Genomic DNA, 15,469 nt, shown 5'->3' on the forward strand with positions numbered 1-15,469 from the left:
AGATCTCTGAGTTTCTACCAACTTACTTACAATCGAACATTTCTGATTTCTGTTTAAGAGTATTCTTGTTTTGCCCAAAAGATGGTTGTGTCTGCAAATACCAGTAGATCAGCAGTTCCTTAAATAATCAGAGATAAGCCTGTCAGATACCAACAGCGCTCGCCTTCCTCATTCTAAATGTATTGAAAACGGGGAAGACACATCGGATTTTCTAATATCGTGTGGCCACAGTAGAGCGTGAGCCAAGCCTTATTATAATTTCCATATGTAGTATTTTGACTTTTGAGAATTTTAAGACTAATGAACAGTCACAGTTTACTCTAACAATGTTTGTACAACAAAATAGCCGTTTTTGTCATTTAGAAACTAACATCAATCAGTAAGTGATTACTGAAGTATTTTATCATCTACAACTTACACTAAGCCCAACTTGTTTTAAAATTGAAATACTTACACCAAATAAAGCCAATTTTCTTAGAATTCATCAGAGTGTAACATAAAATTGCCTTCATTCATTCATTTTACAATCCTTTTTAATTCATGTTGAAACTTGATTGAAGTGCAACGAACAGCAACCTATAAATCACAGCAGGTCATTGTTTTTTTTATGAATGTACAATAAATTCATGCAGCAGGAAGCAAGGGTCAAGAATGACGACAGGTAATTAAAATTTCAGGCTAGCAGGTGCACCCAGCTGAACCAATCAGAGCTCGAGTTCACTGTTACCAACTATATCATAGCTGACTTTTTCTTTATTTTCGTTTAAATATTAAAATCATCAAAGTAAATAACGTAATGGCTACTATATGTAAATACAATGAGAACAGATCATTATTACCATTACTTTTATTTCCTCGTCTTTTTTCCGGTTCGAATGACGTAATAGGTGTGCGACGACGAGAAAGTTGTCTGTAGTCAGACGAAGGATGTCAACAAGTTTAAAACAGGCTTTAAAATCTCACTTTGGCTTCGACGGCTTTAGGTCTAAGCTTCAGGAAGATGTTGTTAACGTTGTCGTTAGAGGTAAGTCAAAAAACAGTGTGGTTAATTCACATTTTCTTCTCAGTCTTTGTCGTCTTTCTGCCCTAGCAGCAGAGTAGCAGAAGTGCTATCCCATTCAGTGCATGTAACATTTGAAGCAGGCTACGAAAGGAAGTCAAACTGTCTTTCATTGTTAAAAAATGTGACTTTTCTTGTCTTGTTTTAGGTCAGAGGGATGTGTTCGTGTGCATGCCAACCGGAGCAGGGAAGTCTCTGTGCTATCAGCTGCCTGCAGTGCTGGCTGAGGGTATTACTCTGGTTATATCCCCGCTAATCGCTCTCATTCAGGTCAGACTCTTCCCTCTCCTCATACTGACTCTGCAAGGCAATCTGTCGAAGCTCTGTTGTTCACAATTCAAAAACAAAAGAAAATCTCAACAGGTTTCTGTAAAAGCTATCGCACAACAAAAACGATACTGCAGAAAGTTATTGCTGTTGTGCTTTCTGAATGTGATCATATACAGAGCCTTGCTGGTCACCTTTTTGATTAACTATCTACAATATAACATCTACTTCTACCCAATAAAAGTTTACTAAGGTAGAGTTTAATTGTGTATTTTATTGCATGTGCAATGATTTTGGTAGGTTGATAGTTTAATCCTTTTATCCTTATGAAATTCTGTTTTCTTAGATTTTCTGTTATTATGTCAGCGCATTGGTTCAACTTTTTCTGTAAAGCCTCTCAAACTTGAATATTCTTGTTAAAATAACTAGCTTTTTGATATTGAAAAATACAATTTAAAGGATGTTTTTTCTATTTAAAAATAACTAGTCAGTTTTCTTTAGTAGAAATCACATTTTGACAAGACAGTACCCACTTTAGCTGATATAGTTCTTCAAAGTTATTAGATTGTCCACAGATTTTCTTAGATTTCCTCCTAAGACGACCAGGTCATTCAATTAACTAACAAAGTTAGCTCATCTTTTTCAATTTTAAGATAATCGCAGATTAAATTGACAATATCGATGTGGGGTTTTGCTTCACCTTACACACTGCTGATATTTTATTTGAACTGCATGATATTCTCCAGGACCAAGTGGATCACCTGAAGGAGCTCAACATCGCTGCCTGCTCCATCAACTCCAAGCTTCCGGTGGGCGAGCGCCGTCTGATCCTGGCTGATCTGAGGAGCAAGCGGCCCAAACTGAAGCTACTCTACATCACTCCAGAGATGGTGGCCTCGCCCTCTTTCCATCCCTGTCTGACGGACCTGTGTTCCCGCGGCCTGCTGTCCTACCTGGCTGTGGACGAGGCTCACTGCGTCTCCCAGTGGGGCCACGATTTTAGGCCAGACTATCTCAAACTGGGTGAGCTGCGGGCTCGCATACCAGGAGTTCCCTGTTTGGCGCTGACGGCAACAGCTCCCAAGAACGTTCAAGAAGACATTGTTCAGTCGCTTAAGCTGCAGTGTCCGATGTCTTTCGTCACGCCTGTCTTCCGCAGCAACCTTCATTATGACGTGATCTTCAGGGATCTGCTGCCGAACCCTTATGCTCACCTCCATGCCTTCATCAAAAAAGCCCTGGCTATGGACAGTGGAGCTGCTGGACAGGTTTGTAAAATAGAACTTTGAGGGATTATATTAACATACTGCACAAGCCTGGTGTTATTTACCACAATGGAAATGATATGACGCATCTTTGGAGTCTTTTGGTTCACGTTGCGCCTTTATGTCTCCCACTTAGAAAATAGAAATGCTCAGTTTGAAACTTGTTTTGAATATTCTTATATAATAAAGAGAGACACGCTGAATCAATCAGAGAAATGCGCATTTGCCTTTTAGTTATTTTATTACAAAGCAAAATGAACAGTGATTCTCAGAGGTCAAGCTAGAGAAAGAAGTGAAACTTAAAACCATTCAATTCAATTTAATATTTTAATATGTTTTCAGTCACGTACACACAGTACTTCCTGCTCAGCTACCTCTTCTTAGGGAGTTTTTCCCTCATGCTTATAACAAAGAAATCTCAGTTTGCTCAGCTCCGGGTCTGCAGCTGTGGCCTTGCTTGTTATCAGTTCCGTTTCTATCAGTAAATAAGCCAAAGTTTTTAATTTGTCACAAGCTCTTAAAGTCTTGATCGGTGAAGACAGAAAACTCTCTAAAGCTTTTTAGCAGAAATGGACAGATGTAATATTTTTTGCCCCCCATCCATGAGAATCATTTTGCTCGCTCAGCTTTTATTGCTTTAACTCTGTTGTCCAGAGTTAAAGCAATAGTATGCCACAGCTCCTAATTTATTTCCTGTCTATATGTATTTAAATCAGATACAAATTAGTCAATTCATACATAATGAGTTTTGTTGTTTTCTTTTACACCGTTTGTTTTCAGGGCTGTGGGATTGTTTACTGTCGAACTCGGGATGGCTGTGAAACGGTTGCTTATCAGCTGAACAAGCTTGGAGTCGTAGCAAAGGCTTATCACGCAGGTAGGATGTTTAAATGTGTCCGAGGTTTTTAAACCCCACATGCATTCTGGGTTTCAAGTGACAAGACTCAGGTTTTTTGTAGGTATGAAGGCAGTAGATCGCACAGAGGCGCAGAACGAGTGGATGCAGGGGAAGGTGCTGGTTATTGTTGCAACCATCAGCTTTGGCATGGGAGTGGACAAAGCCAACGTCAGGTAAGGGAGCAAATATCCTGCTTCTGTTTTTCCCGTTCTCTTATTTTTTATTTTTACACACATGCTGATGTTATTGCAGATTTGTTGCACATTGGAACCTGGCAAAGTCTCTGGCGGGTTTCTACCAAGAGTCCGGACGAGCAGGTAGAGACGGTCTGCCCTCGTTGTGTCGCACATATTATAGTCGGAAGGATAAGGATCAGCTAAACTTCCTCATTCGGCAGGAAGTCACCCGGAGACAGGTCGGATTAGCAGCAGAAGAGCTTTAGGAGGATGAAATGTTATCACCAAAACATTTGCCTGAAGGTTTCTTTAATTTCCTTTAGGAGAAACGAGGCTCTTTTAAGGAAACTGACAAAGCAGCTCTCACGGATTTGGAAGCCATGGTTTTGTTTTGTGAGCATGAAGGGTAAGAGAAGTATTCGACGCACACATCCTTTAGAAAAAACTTTTATTGTATAAAAATCACTTCACTACATTACGATGCAGTTAAAATCTCACATCAGTATACTTGAGCTCATTTAACAGTTTCAGATATGAACATTATTCCTTTCTTTGAATATCCAATTTTCTATTTCTGAACAGCAGGGGGCAGACTTGGCCTCCTATTCCCTGCTTTCAATGAACACTTTAAAGGCAAATTTATTTTAGAGGCAAATCGCCTAAAAGTCTCAGAAATATGAAGTACAGTTAAATTTACAGCCGTTATTTTTTAAACCACTGATTATTGAGAGTAGCAGATGTCATATCCGTGATAGTTCTAGTACAAAATGAGTTCAGCAGTGTTTAGGTTTAATTGTGTAACTTTTTTTTGTCAAAAATGTTTCCTCACCACAGATCTTATAAATTCCTCAATAGAGTGTTTTGTTTGTGCTCTAATCTGTCGCTTTCAGAAGACATTTCTCCTGGTTTCCTCTTCCTCACTGGACAAATCTCCACATAAATCTTTACTTTATGAGCTATAATTGGAACGAGAGACTTTGCTATCTGATCCTTAAACAGCTTTCAGCTGTGTTCCTGTGTTGTGCTGCCTTCTTTCCTCTCTCTCACTTTTTTACGTTTCTCAATTCAAACATTGAAATGATTCTATTTTAATTTAAATCCTGAAAACAACAACAAAAAAAAATTTAAACCTATTTTCCTAATGGTGTATCCCAACATGCAATTATTTACTTGCTTATAAAATTAAAACATCAACTTTCCATTCTAATATTCCTCACAGAGGTATGATACAAGGTCATCATTCTCAAACATATGGCTTTCCGCTCATCTGACACTGAGCAGCTTGTTGTTTTTTAAAGACCTGTAAGCCTGTTCGGTGCTGCGTATTTGTTTATAAGTCAGTTGTTTCCGGCCCTGCCTTCTCCTCATGATAGATGAGCTGTTGTTGCTCCGCAGGGAGGGATGCTCCAAAGGAATGCTGCTTCTCCTGAAGGCCTGGCAGCATTAACCGGTGTGCTTTGTTAGTCTAGAACGCAATCCAAGAGTTTGTTTTGTTGTGCTGTGGCACCGTCTCCTTTCCTGTGCACACGTTGTGCAGCTTATGTCTGAAACCCAGGCAGGATTTCTAAGCACTGTGGTGAGCAGATCGGCAGGAAAAACCTGTCGGAAAGTGAAAATGTTCCCTTAGACGTCGAGCTCGTCTTGTTTGGACTTACAGCAGCAGCAGCAGTGGCTCACGCAGGTGAGCACCATCATGAAAATCACCATAACTGTTGGAAAGTTATGTATTTTAGTTGTTTTTTTTTTTAATTCCAAGAAATGTGTTTGGTTTTTTTTTTTTAAATGAGGCATGACTCACAGATGAAGATTAGGAGGATGAAGAAGCCTCCCAGCTCCAGAGGGTGGGCACTGGGCAGACTTTGAAGCTTGAACAGGACATTGTTCAGGAGACCCACTGTCTCCTCTCTGGCATCCATCCTGCTGAGGACAAAGAGCATATCTGAGTCACATTAGTGTGCGTCTGTTGTCAGTTTCTGTACACTAAGGAAAAGGGAACCCGGGAGTTTTACTGCCTGTGTGTCTGAATGTGAATCTACTTCTAAAACAACACTGTGCAGATTTAAGCCCAAATGTAACCTGCAACAATAATCATACTCATTGAACTTTTTTACTATTTTGTCGTCTTACATGTCAGCGGTGTGATGGAGCAACACCAATTGGTTCGTCTCTCATAAGTGGAAGAACCATAAGAAAGCTGTTTGGGGGGCGTGCCGTGGTGGCGTAGCGGTTAGCGCGACCTGTATTTGGAGGCCTTGAGTCCTCGACGCGGCCGTCGCGGGTTCGACTCCCGGACCCGACGACATTTGCCGCATGTCTTCCCCCCTCTCTCCTTCCCCGTTTCCTGTCAGCCTACTATCATATAAGGGACACTAGAGCCCACAAAAGACCCACTGGAGGGGTTAAAAAAAAAGAAAGCTGTTTGTTTTTATGTAACCACTTTTACTCTGATACCTCCAATTAAAATCCAGTGCAACCACTTGCCTTCAGAAGTTGCCTAGATAGTAATATGAAGGGTACTGAAACTTTTGCTCAAGCTGTAAACATTTATTTGATCAATTATTACCACAGATAGCTTCTTAAAAGATTTAGACTTTGACTTGAGCTAGGCTATTCTAATGCATGCATGCATTCCTTGTAGTTTTGGCTGAATGTTTGGTTTTGTTCGGCTGGAAGGTGAAACTCCACCCCAGTGGTGTGGGTGTTTAGAAGACATTGTGTGCTCTGGTTTTGTTTAGAGTAACACAAATACTTGTTTAACATTTCAGATTTTTATGCAAAGGACATTTTTAGGAGCCATGCATCAGGTGCAGTTGCGCTCTGCTTTTGACGCAAAATTAAAAGACATAAACAAACAAAATCAAGCTTGTTGTTGTAATGTCAGAACACACTGAGAGATTCAAGAGTTGGGAATAATTTTGTAAGATGTTTTAACTATAAGTGTAGTCTTTTCTGCCTTGAAGTTTCACACTGTAATGAGCATAATGGGAGGTGGAAACTGATTCCAGTTGTTTACTGTTGACGGTGCTGCCGTGTTCTTGCTGAATTACTCACATGGGTGTGACGCTCTATTTCCTTTTGTGATTGCAGATTTACATTACAATTTAAACAAAACTCTACAATTATTAAACTTACATGTATCGAAGAGCCTTAGCTAACTGTTTTCATGGCTAGGGACGCGTGATCATTGAAAACACTGAGAAGCTGGCGTTGCTTAAGTGACTTTAAGCACAAACATATGTTTCTCTGGACAGCATGTACCAAATATAATCAGAAACAGCTCTGAGCAGAGCTATCCGCATGAGTTTACTGTAATTTTAGACTTTTTACTTACATTTTTTTTAATACATTGAAAGTAAGAGAGGAGTCAGATTTGTTAGTTTCACTCCAAACTTTTACAGACTAGATGAACTTTTTTTCTGTTGCAGGTTAAAACGCAAGTACCAGGACAGTTTATTTGCTTTTTCCAACAAAAAAGGATGCAGGATGCTTTTGCCAATTGGGGTAGCACCACAATGATGGGTCTATAAATCTCAGATGGATTTATTTCACTTGGAAATAACCTTTATGTACAAGATACTGCTGTAAATCAGTGATTTCCATGTAATTTGATGCATGCTGCTCTGACTTTCTAGCATATGTTTACAATTAAATACTTATTTTTAAGACATTCTTCGAACTTTTTCACAGCTGTCGCTATTTTTAAGTCATATTAGTGCTGAGAAGGACTGAAAGACACCTACCTGTGAGAGTCTCAGCAGTTTTCCCACAATTAGTCAAGCCCACACTGAGTGTCAGAAGTTCCTGAGCCAACAGAAGAGGAGGAGGACAGGGTGGAGACCGTGTGAGCATGCTACAGTGTGTTCCCAGGGGCAGTTCCCCTGCAGAGGGTTTTGTTTGGCAGAACTAGTTAGTTGGTGTTGTGTGACGCTGCTGCAGGTCCTAAAGTAGGACAGAAAGTCATCTTTTACCTTTGCTCTTGAGTTCTTCCTTTTGCTGTCCCGTCTAGCTCAGAAGCTGCAGTTTTCTCTTTGACAGTCCTGTCTGGGACTGGGAGGGACTGCTGCTTTACACTTAGAGCTGCCCTCTGGTTTACTCCTCTGCCTGCTTTGCTTAAGCTTCCCTGTTCACACAAAAGGAAGTGGCAGCGTTCCCATTTCCAGCGTTGGGGTTGATGCGGCTGGTTCCCAAACGGGCTCTACGGCTGCGAGGATGTGTGGATGTTAGCGGTTATGTAACCGCGGTTCCAAAGCGAGACTGTCTGGTGTTTTTTCTAACAAACTTTATAATCTGAATTTTATAAGGACATTTTGTGAAAGTGAGTTCTGTGACAAACTCATATTTTTTCTTTTAAAAAAGACAATAATTATTGACTGACCTGATAACACAAGCATTGATTCTAAATATGTGATGGTTACACAATAGCTGATGATCAATAAGGCTCTACTGGATAACGCAGGGTCATTAGCTGGACCTCTTTCTCTCATCTTTTATCCTCTCATCCAGTGATGCAAACGATTCATAGACTTACGGTTAATTGTCGATTAATGGTTTATTAGATTAAAATTGGTTTCAATCGACTCACTAATAACGACCACTTAAGCCTTCTCTTAGTGTTATAATTTGGACGTCATCCAGATGAGGGCGCCTCTGGTCATCCGTAAGTGGATTTAGTGGATACAGAAGCAAAGATGGCCGGACTGTAACAGAATGGGAAAGAGAAACGTTTCAAACAGAGTCTGGTTTAGGATGCAAAATGCACTTTATGTGGTTCTGTTTAGAAATATGAACCCTTGACATCTTTATTTATTTTATTTAATAAAATGAATTATTTTATTGTGCTTATTTATATTTATATTTTAATATAAATATCCAGTGCTTATTTATATTTGATCCTTTTTATCTTTTATTTTTCGGTTCAGCAGCTAGATGTTCCTGTTTATTTTTTTTATAAATATAAAGTTCAATAACATGAGAAAACAACAATTTATTCAGCATTTAATACAGCTGACACTTACTAATGTTAAAATGTAATTTATAGATAGATAGATTTATTTAAATTAAGCATATTATGAAAAATTTAGCAGTTCATGTTATGTAAATATGGTCAACCCTGTTTATACGAAAGAAAACTCAGACTTTTAGGAAAATTGCTGGTCAATTGAAAAGATCCGTCAACTTTAGATTATTAGCTCATTAATCGTTATCTTGCATCCTTATTCTCATCAGATGTCGCCATGCCAACATCTCCAAGTTTTTTGGGGACAAGACACCGAAGTGCGCGGGTGCCTGCGACTTCTGCCTCAATCCCAAAGTGGTGCGGGCCCAGCTGGAGCAAGCGGCCGCTCTCAGCACCAAGACCGCAGAGGGCCAGAGTGGACAGCCCAAGGGGCCGTTCGGGTACCTGCCGGAGCAATATGAAGGAGGGAAGAAGGGCTACGGCTTCGAAAGGCAGGGCGAACTCTTGTTACGCTTTCTGAAATGCAGTTTTAATGCGACTTGGTGTGAGGTAATGATGATGATGATGCTGCATTCTACCTCTGCAGGTACGATGAAGGGGAGGAAGGAAATGCTGAAGAGGAGACCAAAAAGAGGAAGAAAGAGTTTTCTGACCTCTTCAAGAAGCAGATGAATCTACGAAAGGTGACTTTTAATATTTATTCAACAATTTGATGCCTAGCTGATCACATCACAGTTAGACTTTTTCTTCCTAAATGGGATTTTTTAAATGTATTTTTAAACATTAAAAATGCATAGAACAAAATATGCCCCAACGCATTTCCTACCTCCCCCCTATTAGTTTCAATCAACATTTGCTGAATTTTGGAGCTTCTCTACCATTTGCATGCAAGCTGTTAGCAGCAAAGACTGACCATTCCTGTTGGAGCCCGTCTTGTGAAATCACTCCCACATGTTGGAGAGAGCTGGCACAACGTTTGAGTCAAACTGCTCTAAGCGGCGGCCAGCCAAACCCTTTACAGAACAACATAACACAGGAATGTCAAAGATGGTGAAAGAAAAAGGAGCCGAATAAAAACTTAAACCCCTTTCTGACAGTGCAGTCCAATAGAAAAACAACCATTACAGTATCGTTTTCACACGGCGTGGTTAAAAGACGTGTCAGTGTGAAAATGCTAACTCATGTCGATGCTCGTGTGTCTTCAGGGCTCTGACGGCCTGAGGAAGGACTTTGTTCCACCAGGTACCGCCAACAGTGGAATAAGACACAGAGATGAGTAGAGCGGTTTATTGGTGGAGTAACAAGTTGTTCCTGTTGTGCAGATGCTGACTGTCCGCTCAGAGAGGCCAGCAGCCAGAGGATCCCCCGGCTCACGGTGAAGGTACATGACAGAACTGGAACACATTCCTCGCCTGCATTCATTAGCGAACGCTCGTTAACTCGCAGGCAAGGCGCCGGTTAGCAGATGCCTGTCCAGCTGCAGTAAAATGTGTAGACTTTATTTGAAATGCATTTTTCCCACATGTGTCCACCATGTACAGTAGTTGCTCTATTGATACAAGAATGTGAAATCTATATTTTTATTTAGGTATTACCTCTCAACGGACGTTCATTTCATATGAACAGATTAAGATATGAAGTTTAATAAAGAGGTTTCCAGGGTTAATCAAAAAGTATGGAAAAGTTAAATTCCTTCCTCTATAAAAAAAAAAAAAAAAGTCTACAGTAAATAAAAGGTGAGTTTTTGTTTTTACATTTTAAAAACATGCCACAAAGCAGCCTGAGAACTGTAATAAATAAATGTTGACATAACAAATGTAAAAAATTAATTTAGTAAACTTGAGTCTCGTTTCAGACCAGAGAGCATTGCCTGTACCGCCTGCGAGATGCTCTGCGTGACCACCAGGGGTCAGAAGACATATTCAGGTCAGAGGATTCAGATGTTCTCAACAACCGTTCAGCCGAAACCCGATAGAGTGAAATAAATAACAGTCTTCCTTTATTTCCTTTCTGTCGCTCAGCTGCAGCAGTCTGATGTCAGCGGTGGATTTAGAGCACGAGGTCTTCAATAGCTGCAAAACCTCCAACTTGTACAAAGCTGCCATCTTGAAGAAGGTAGATTGAAAATGTCTGCGCCACAATATGAGCGATTTAAAAAAAGAAAAATAAAATAAAACCAGGCATGTTTTCTGTTTAACTCATCTGTTGTCCTGAAGGTGTCGGAGATTACAAAATCAGCACCTCGGACAGAAGAAGGCAGCAGCAACGACTCCAGAGAAACGGAGACGAAGCATAAAGCCGATGGAAATTCCTCGTGTTTATACCCAGAGGAGCTGCAGGGCTTCACCTCGGCCTCTCAGATCTACTCGGTACGAGTGGCTTTTTACACAATCATCACAGAACATTGAGCACGATTTAATTCTCCTCCTTTTTGCTCTAGATGAAGCGGAAAAGAGTGGGAGCGGGCCAGAGGGGCTCCTCTAACTGCTTCCAGTCCGCCAAGGATCTCCTGAATCCTGTGTCTAGCAAAGTGACGGAGAACGGGGGCTTCATCGGCGACTCCTCCGTGGAGTCAGACGTCAAACGGATCAGGGTGAAAGAGTCGGAGACAGAGACGGCATCATCCGTCAGAACCGGAGCCGTCAGCCCGGCCAAAGCAGGCAGAGTCATGAGCAGGAAGCAGCAGAAGATGGCGGAAGCGGCGAAGAGTTCTCGCAACATCTCGCAGTACTTTGTGAAGAAGAAACTCGCGGAGGAGGAAGAGCTGCGCCCGGAGGCAGGCGGCTTGTCGTCAGAGACTCCCAGTGAGGTTTATGAAGAGAACTCAAGGCAGGAGCTGCCTTCCCTGCCGAGCGACCCTGCGCTTGTAGAGAGCGAGGATCTGATCCTGATAGAACCTAAAACGGAAGTCATCGTTTTGTCCGACGATGAAGAGCAGGAAGCGGGAAGAGAAGCAGCTATGACTCTGGTTGAAGACATTCCTCATGAGGATACGACTACTATCACAGCGTACTTTAACCTCAGTAAACATTTCTATCAAACTTTACTGGCAAAAGTCTTTTTTACAACCTTAACTACATTTTCACCATTTTCAGACCAAACCAACCTAAAGAAGAAGAAGAAGCATCTTCTAGTCTACTTTTAGTTCAAGAGGTAGAGTGTCTTACAAAAATATTCATAACGCTTAAACTATTCCACCTTTTGTCTCATTATGGACACACACTTTAACATGCTTTATTGGAGATTATTGGTGCTCTCAGCTGTGAAGTGGATGGAAAATGATACATGGTTTCACATTATTTCACCCATAAAAAAATCTGAAAAGTGTAACATGCATTTGATTTCAGTCCCCTTTTGCTTTGATACCTCTAAATAGAATCGACTGCCTTCAGAAATGACCTAACTGGTTATTCAAACTGTGTTTAATTTAACATCGGTAAAAATGCAGATGTTCTGTGAAAGCATCAGAGGTCCGTTAAAGAACAGATGTGAAGACAAGAAAAACGGCAGACACACCAGAAATAAAGTTATCTAAACAGTTTTTAGTCACTCACTTCACTACACGAAAAAAAAAAAAAACTAATTTAGATTATTGGATTTAAATACAGAATAACTCAGGAAAAAAATGAGCATAAAGAGGGACCAAGTTTTGAGACGTTTTGTGAATTTATGAGGGAGAGCAAATTTAAACGCTGCTCCATTGTGAAAAAAAAACAACTAAAACAGCAAAGCAGAAGGTGATATGCCCAAGTAAAAAAAAACTCACTTCTAGACCAATAGATTTTATCTGACATATAAAAAAACTTATTTTAGCATAGTTGGTTAAGTAGAGAGCTATTTAGCCAACTATTATTGGTTAAATAGCTCACCCGTATTTAACCAATAACACCCAGTTTCCACTCGCATCATAGAGGCGGGCTAAGCAGAGGTTTCACCTACATTATTAATTACTCCTTTAGACAAAGGTTTATTTGTTTAGCAGGTCAATAATATGAAATATTCAGCCAGAGCTAAATATTCGCTTGTTAGAACGGCCTAGTCAAAGTCCATGAAGGACTTAAACTGCTTTTGCCGGAACAGGTTCCACTTCTCCTTCTGATTCTTAGTTATGCACTGCTTCGTGTTGGTCCATGATATAAAATGTCGCTCTTTGTGCAGGACTTGCGTTTTCATTTAATTCTCGGCGATGGATGACAGCGCTGTGTGTTTGCAGGTTACAGACGACGTGGAAACGGAGCAGAAGGAGACGTCTCCTGCGGCGAAGCGCAGCCGGACGCTGGGTTCTAGCAAAAGGAGAGTGACGTTCAACCCGGAGGTGCAGGAGAGGTCGCTGCCGCCGCCCGGTGAACCTGTGAAGGCCGTGACGCTGCAGGAAACGGCTAACATTGTGGTCCATTATCTCAACCCCTATTATACTCAGGGAAAGTTTGCTACTAAGGTGTGCAGAGTTCTATATTAGCAAATTAGAACTAAATTTAATGTGTTTAATAAATGTATGAATGCTTTCACAGGTTCTGTTTAAGTCTTTTGCGCGATACTTGTCTCACCTTCTTACAGAGGGTAAAAGTTGTGAAAAAAGCCAAGGTAATTAAACACTTGGCACCATATGAAATTGTTTTTTGTTTGTTTTGTCAGTATAGTTACTTGTCAGTAACTATAACCTCTGTGTCTGCAGTTAAAGGTGAAGCTAAAGTTCTCATCAAGACGTTTTTCAGCAGAGTCCAGCGCTGCGAGAGCGAGGCCGACTGGGCGCACCTGAAGAGATCGCACAACTCCAAAGCCCCAGAGAGCAAGGACTGATGGGACATGCAGTCCTTTTCCTGTGTCAAAGTCTTCTTTATCAGTGCCTGTCTGGTTCCTGCAGTTGATTTCTGGCTTTTTATTCAAAAAGCTTAAAATGAAGGGCTTTTGCAGCTGCTTGCATGTCATGTCAACACATGAGCAATAAAACTGACAGTCTGTCGGTGTAATGATGAGACAAGTGCTCTTAATGTTTTAGCCCCCATGAGTCAAGTCATGTTTAAAATCTGTGCAAGATGTCCGAGTCCGCTTGGATCAGCAAAACTACAGCCTGATCCTCAACTTGAATCCAAGAAGTCAACAGGATTTCTTTTCTTTGTGGCAAAAATAAAAGCGCAGGTGTGAACAGGTTACATCACTCACACAGCTGTATTTAATTTATCTGGTTGAAGTGCTATCATAAGCAACAAAAGATGAATATGTTGAAAAGCCCTTCATGTCTGCTGTTCAGCACAGCGGAGGAGCCGTCATGCTGTGGGCCTGTTTGTTTTCTAAAGGAGCTGGGGGCGGGAACCTTGGTCATTCAAACACTTTAATATTTGAAATGCATGCTTGGCAGAAAACAGGAAGTGATACAGATCATATGGTCAGATGTGACACCTTGTAAGTCCATTTCAGTTCTCAGACCTAAATCCTCTGAAAAATCTATGATGAGCTGAAAAGCAGAGAGGATTCTGGGTGATCAACTCAGACTGGGAGAAGAGGATCAAAGATCCCACTCTGTAAAATGTGGAAATGCTAAGAGCTTTTCTAAGGAAAGATGTTTGACACACTCACTCTCATCTTCGTTATGCATCAACGTCCTACTTTAACGGTTAAAAGCTTTCAGACTAAATTGCATCAGAAAGAGTTTAATAAAACAGAGGTTCCCATTCTGAGGACCACGTGTTTACCAAATCACATAGCAGCCTTCAATGTGTTTTATTAAAAAAAAATAAAATAAAAGCTTCTGTTGTGTTTCTAAAAGGCTTTTTAGTTTGTATTTTTCAGAATTTCCAAACATCGCGAGCATGTATGTGTCTGTATATTTAAAGTAGATGGGGATGAAGCCACTGCTGGATTTTTAAAACATGGGGAAAGCTGCAGCTCACTGTTGGGGCTAAAAATATATTTTAACAGTTTCCTCATGTTGTATCTGTCCTGCTGAAACAACTAAACGTGTGATTTCATAAAATCTGTTTCTTTTCTTCTGTAAATAAAAGATTGTTTTACTTTTACTGTTGGTAATGGCAGAATGTGTGAACGAAAAGCAAGAAGATAAACATAGAGATTCATTCATGTTTATGATAAAATAAGCTAGAGGAAGTGTGTGTCTCACGTGGTGGAAAAAAAACATCTCCTGGTTTCTGATGTCTAAATTGAAGTTTATGGAAGCGGTTATGAACAAATCCAGTAAATATTGGTGTCTATACATCGGCTCCCAGCATTCGGGTTGCCAGGATACGGTCAAAACTATCAGCTACAGAGAAAATGATGCAGCCTATGTCAGGCAGGTTGGAAGAGTTGAGTACAAGACAGAGAACATGCTTACAAATAATAAACAAGGAAATTAGAAAGGCAGAAGAATCATACGAGATGCATAAACGCAAATCGATCTTATTGACATAAGCTTAGGTTAGCAGGGATTTATAAAAAAAAAGCCAAAATTAGAGAAAAAATACATTTGGTGTGATTTAAGAGAAGCAAATAAGCTTAATCACAAGAGACTGTTCAAAATCACAGCTAGGGAGAAAATTATATTTAAAAAATGTCTTTGGTTCATTTTTTATCAGCGGCTATTTATGATTTGATCAAGTGTTCATTGTGTTGCAAAATATGTTTTAAAATAGCAAAAAACAAAAAATGGATGTGAAGACGGAATAAACTGTTTTATCTTGTTTCCATCAACACCTAAACTTGGTTTACTGACTGGTTTGATGAAGAAATACTTGCTCTAAATTTAGAAAATGGTCAGCAGCTGAAAAAGATTAGAAAAGCAGTGTATTTTCAGGAAAACAGCAAATAGTGTAAACTTGGATGTTGCATCGTTTTGCTAAGAAAAAAATA

The 15,469-nt window shown here is 40.3% G+C and overlaps 1 protein-coding gene and 1 long non-coding RNA gene across 5 annotated transcripts; one reads left to right on the forward strand and one right to left on the reverse strand.

The window, feature by feature from the left end:
- Positions 1-879: 879 nt before the first annotated feature.
- Positions 880-14,640, forward strand: recql5 (RecQ like helicase 5; the record flags this gene model as incomplete). The annotated part of the gene is made up of 19 exons (XM_014471763.2): positions 880-1,024; positions 1,209-1,330; positions 2,074-2,595; positions 3,373-3,469; positions 3,552-3,663; positions 3,743-3,905; positions 3,990-4,072; positions 8,893-9,114; positions 9,210-9,306; positions 9,829-9,865; positions 9,946-10,004; positions 10,479-10,549; positions 10,645-10,738; positions 10,840-10,992; positions 11,064-11,632; positions 11,719-11,776; positions 12,837-13,061; positions 13,135-13,207; positions 13,299-14,640. Coding segments are annotated over 19 exons (3,027 nt in total), but the record flags the coding sequence as incomplete, so codon positions are not given.
- Positions 4,098-7,974, reverse strand: LOC111611620. 4 transcript variants are annotated; one of them, XR_002754123.1, is made up of 4 exons: positions 7,635-7,974; positions 7,407-7,544; positions 5,465-5,583; positions 4,098-5,375 (listed from the first exon to the last, which is right to left on the reverse strand). It is a non-coding gene; the product is annotated as an uncharacterized LOC111611620 (long non-coding RNA). The 4 variants fall into 4 exon arrangements; XR_002754122.1 differs by having other exon boundaries at positions 5,465-5,586; XR_002754124.1 differs by having other exon boundaries at positions 5,465-5,586; positions 7,407-7,516; positions 7,635-7,972.
- Positions 14,641-15,469: the final 829 nt, after the last annotated feature.

Source organism: Xiphophorus maculatus, chromosome 16, assembly GCF_002775205.1.
Source record: "Xiphophorus maculatus strain JP 163 A chromosome 16, X_maculatus-5.0-male, whole genome shotgun sequence".
Lineage (NCBI taxonomy): Eukaryota > Metazoa > Chordata > Actinopteri > Cyprinodontiformes > Poeciliidae > Xiphophorus > Xiphophorus maculatus.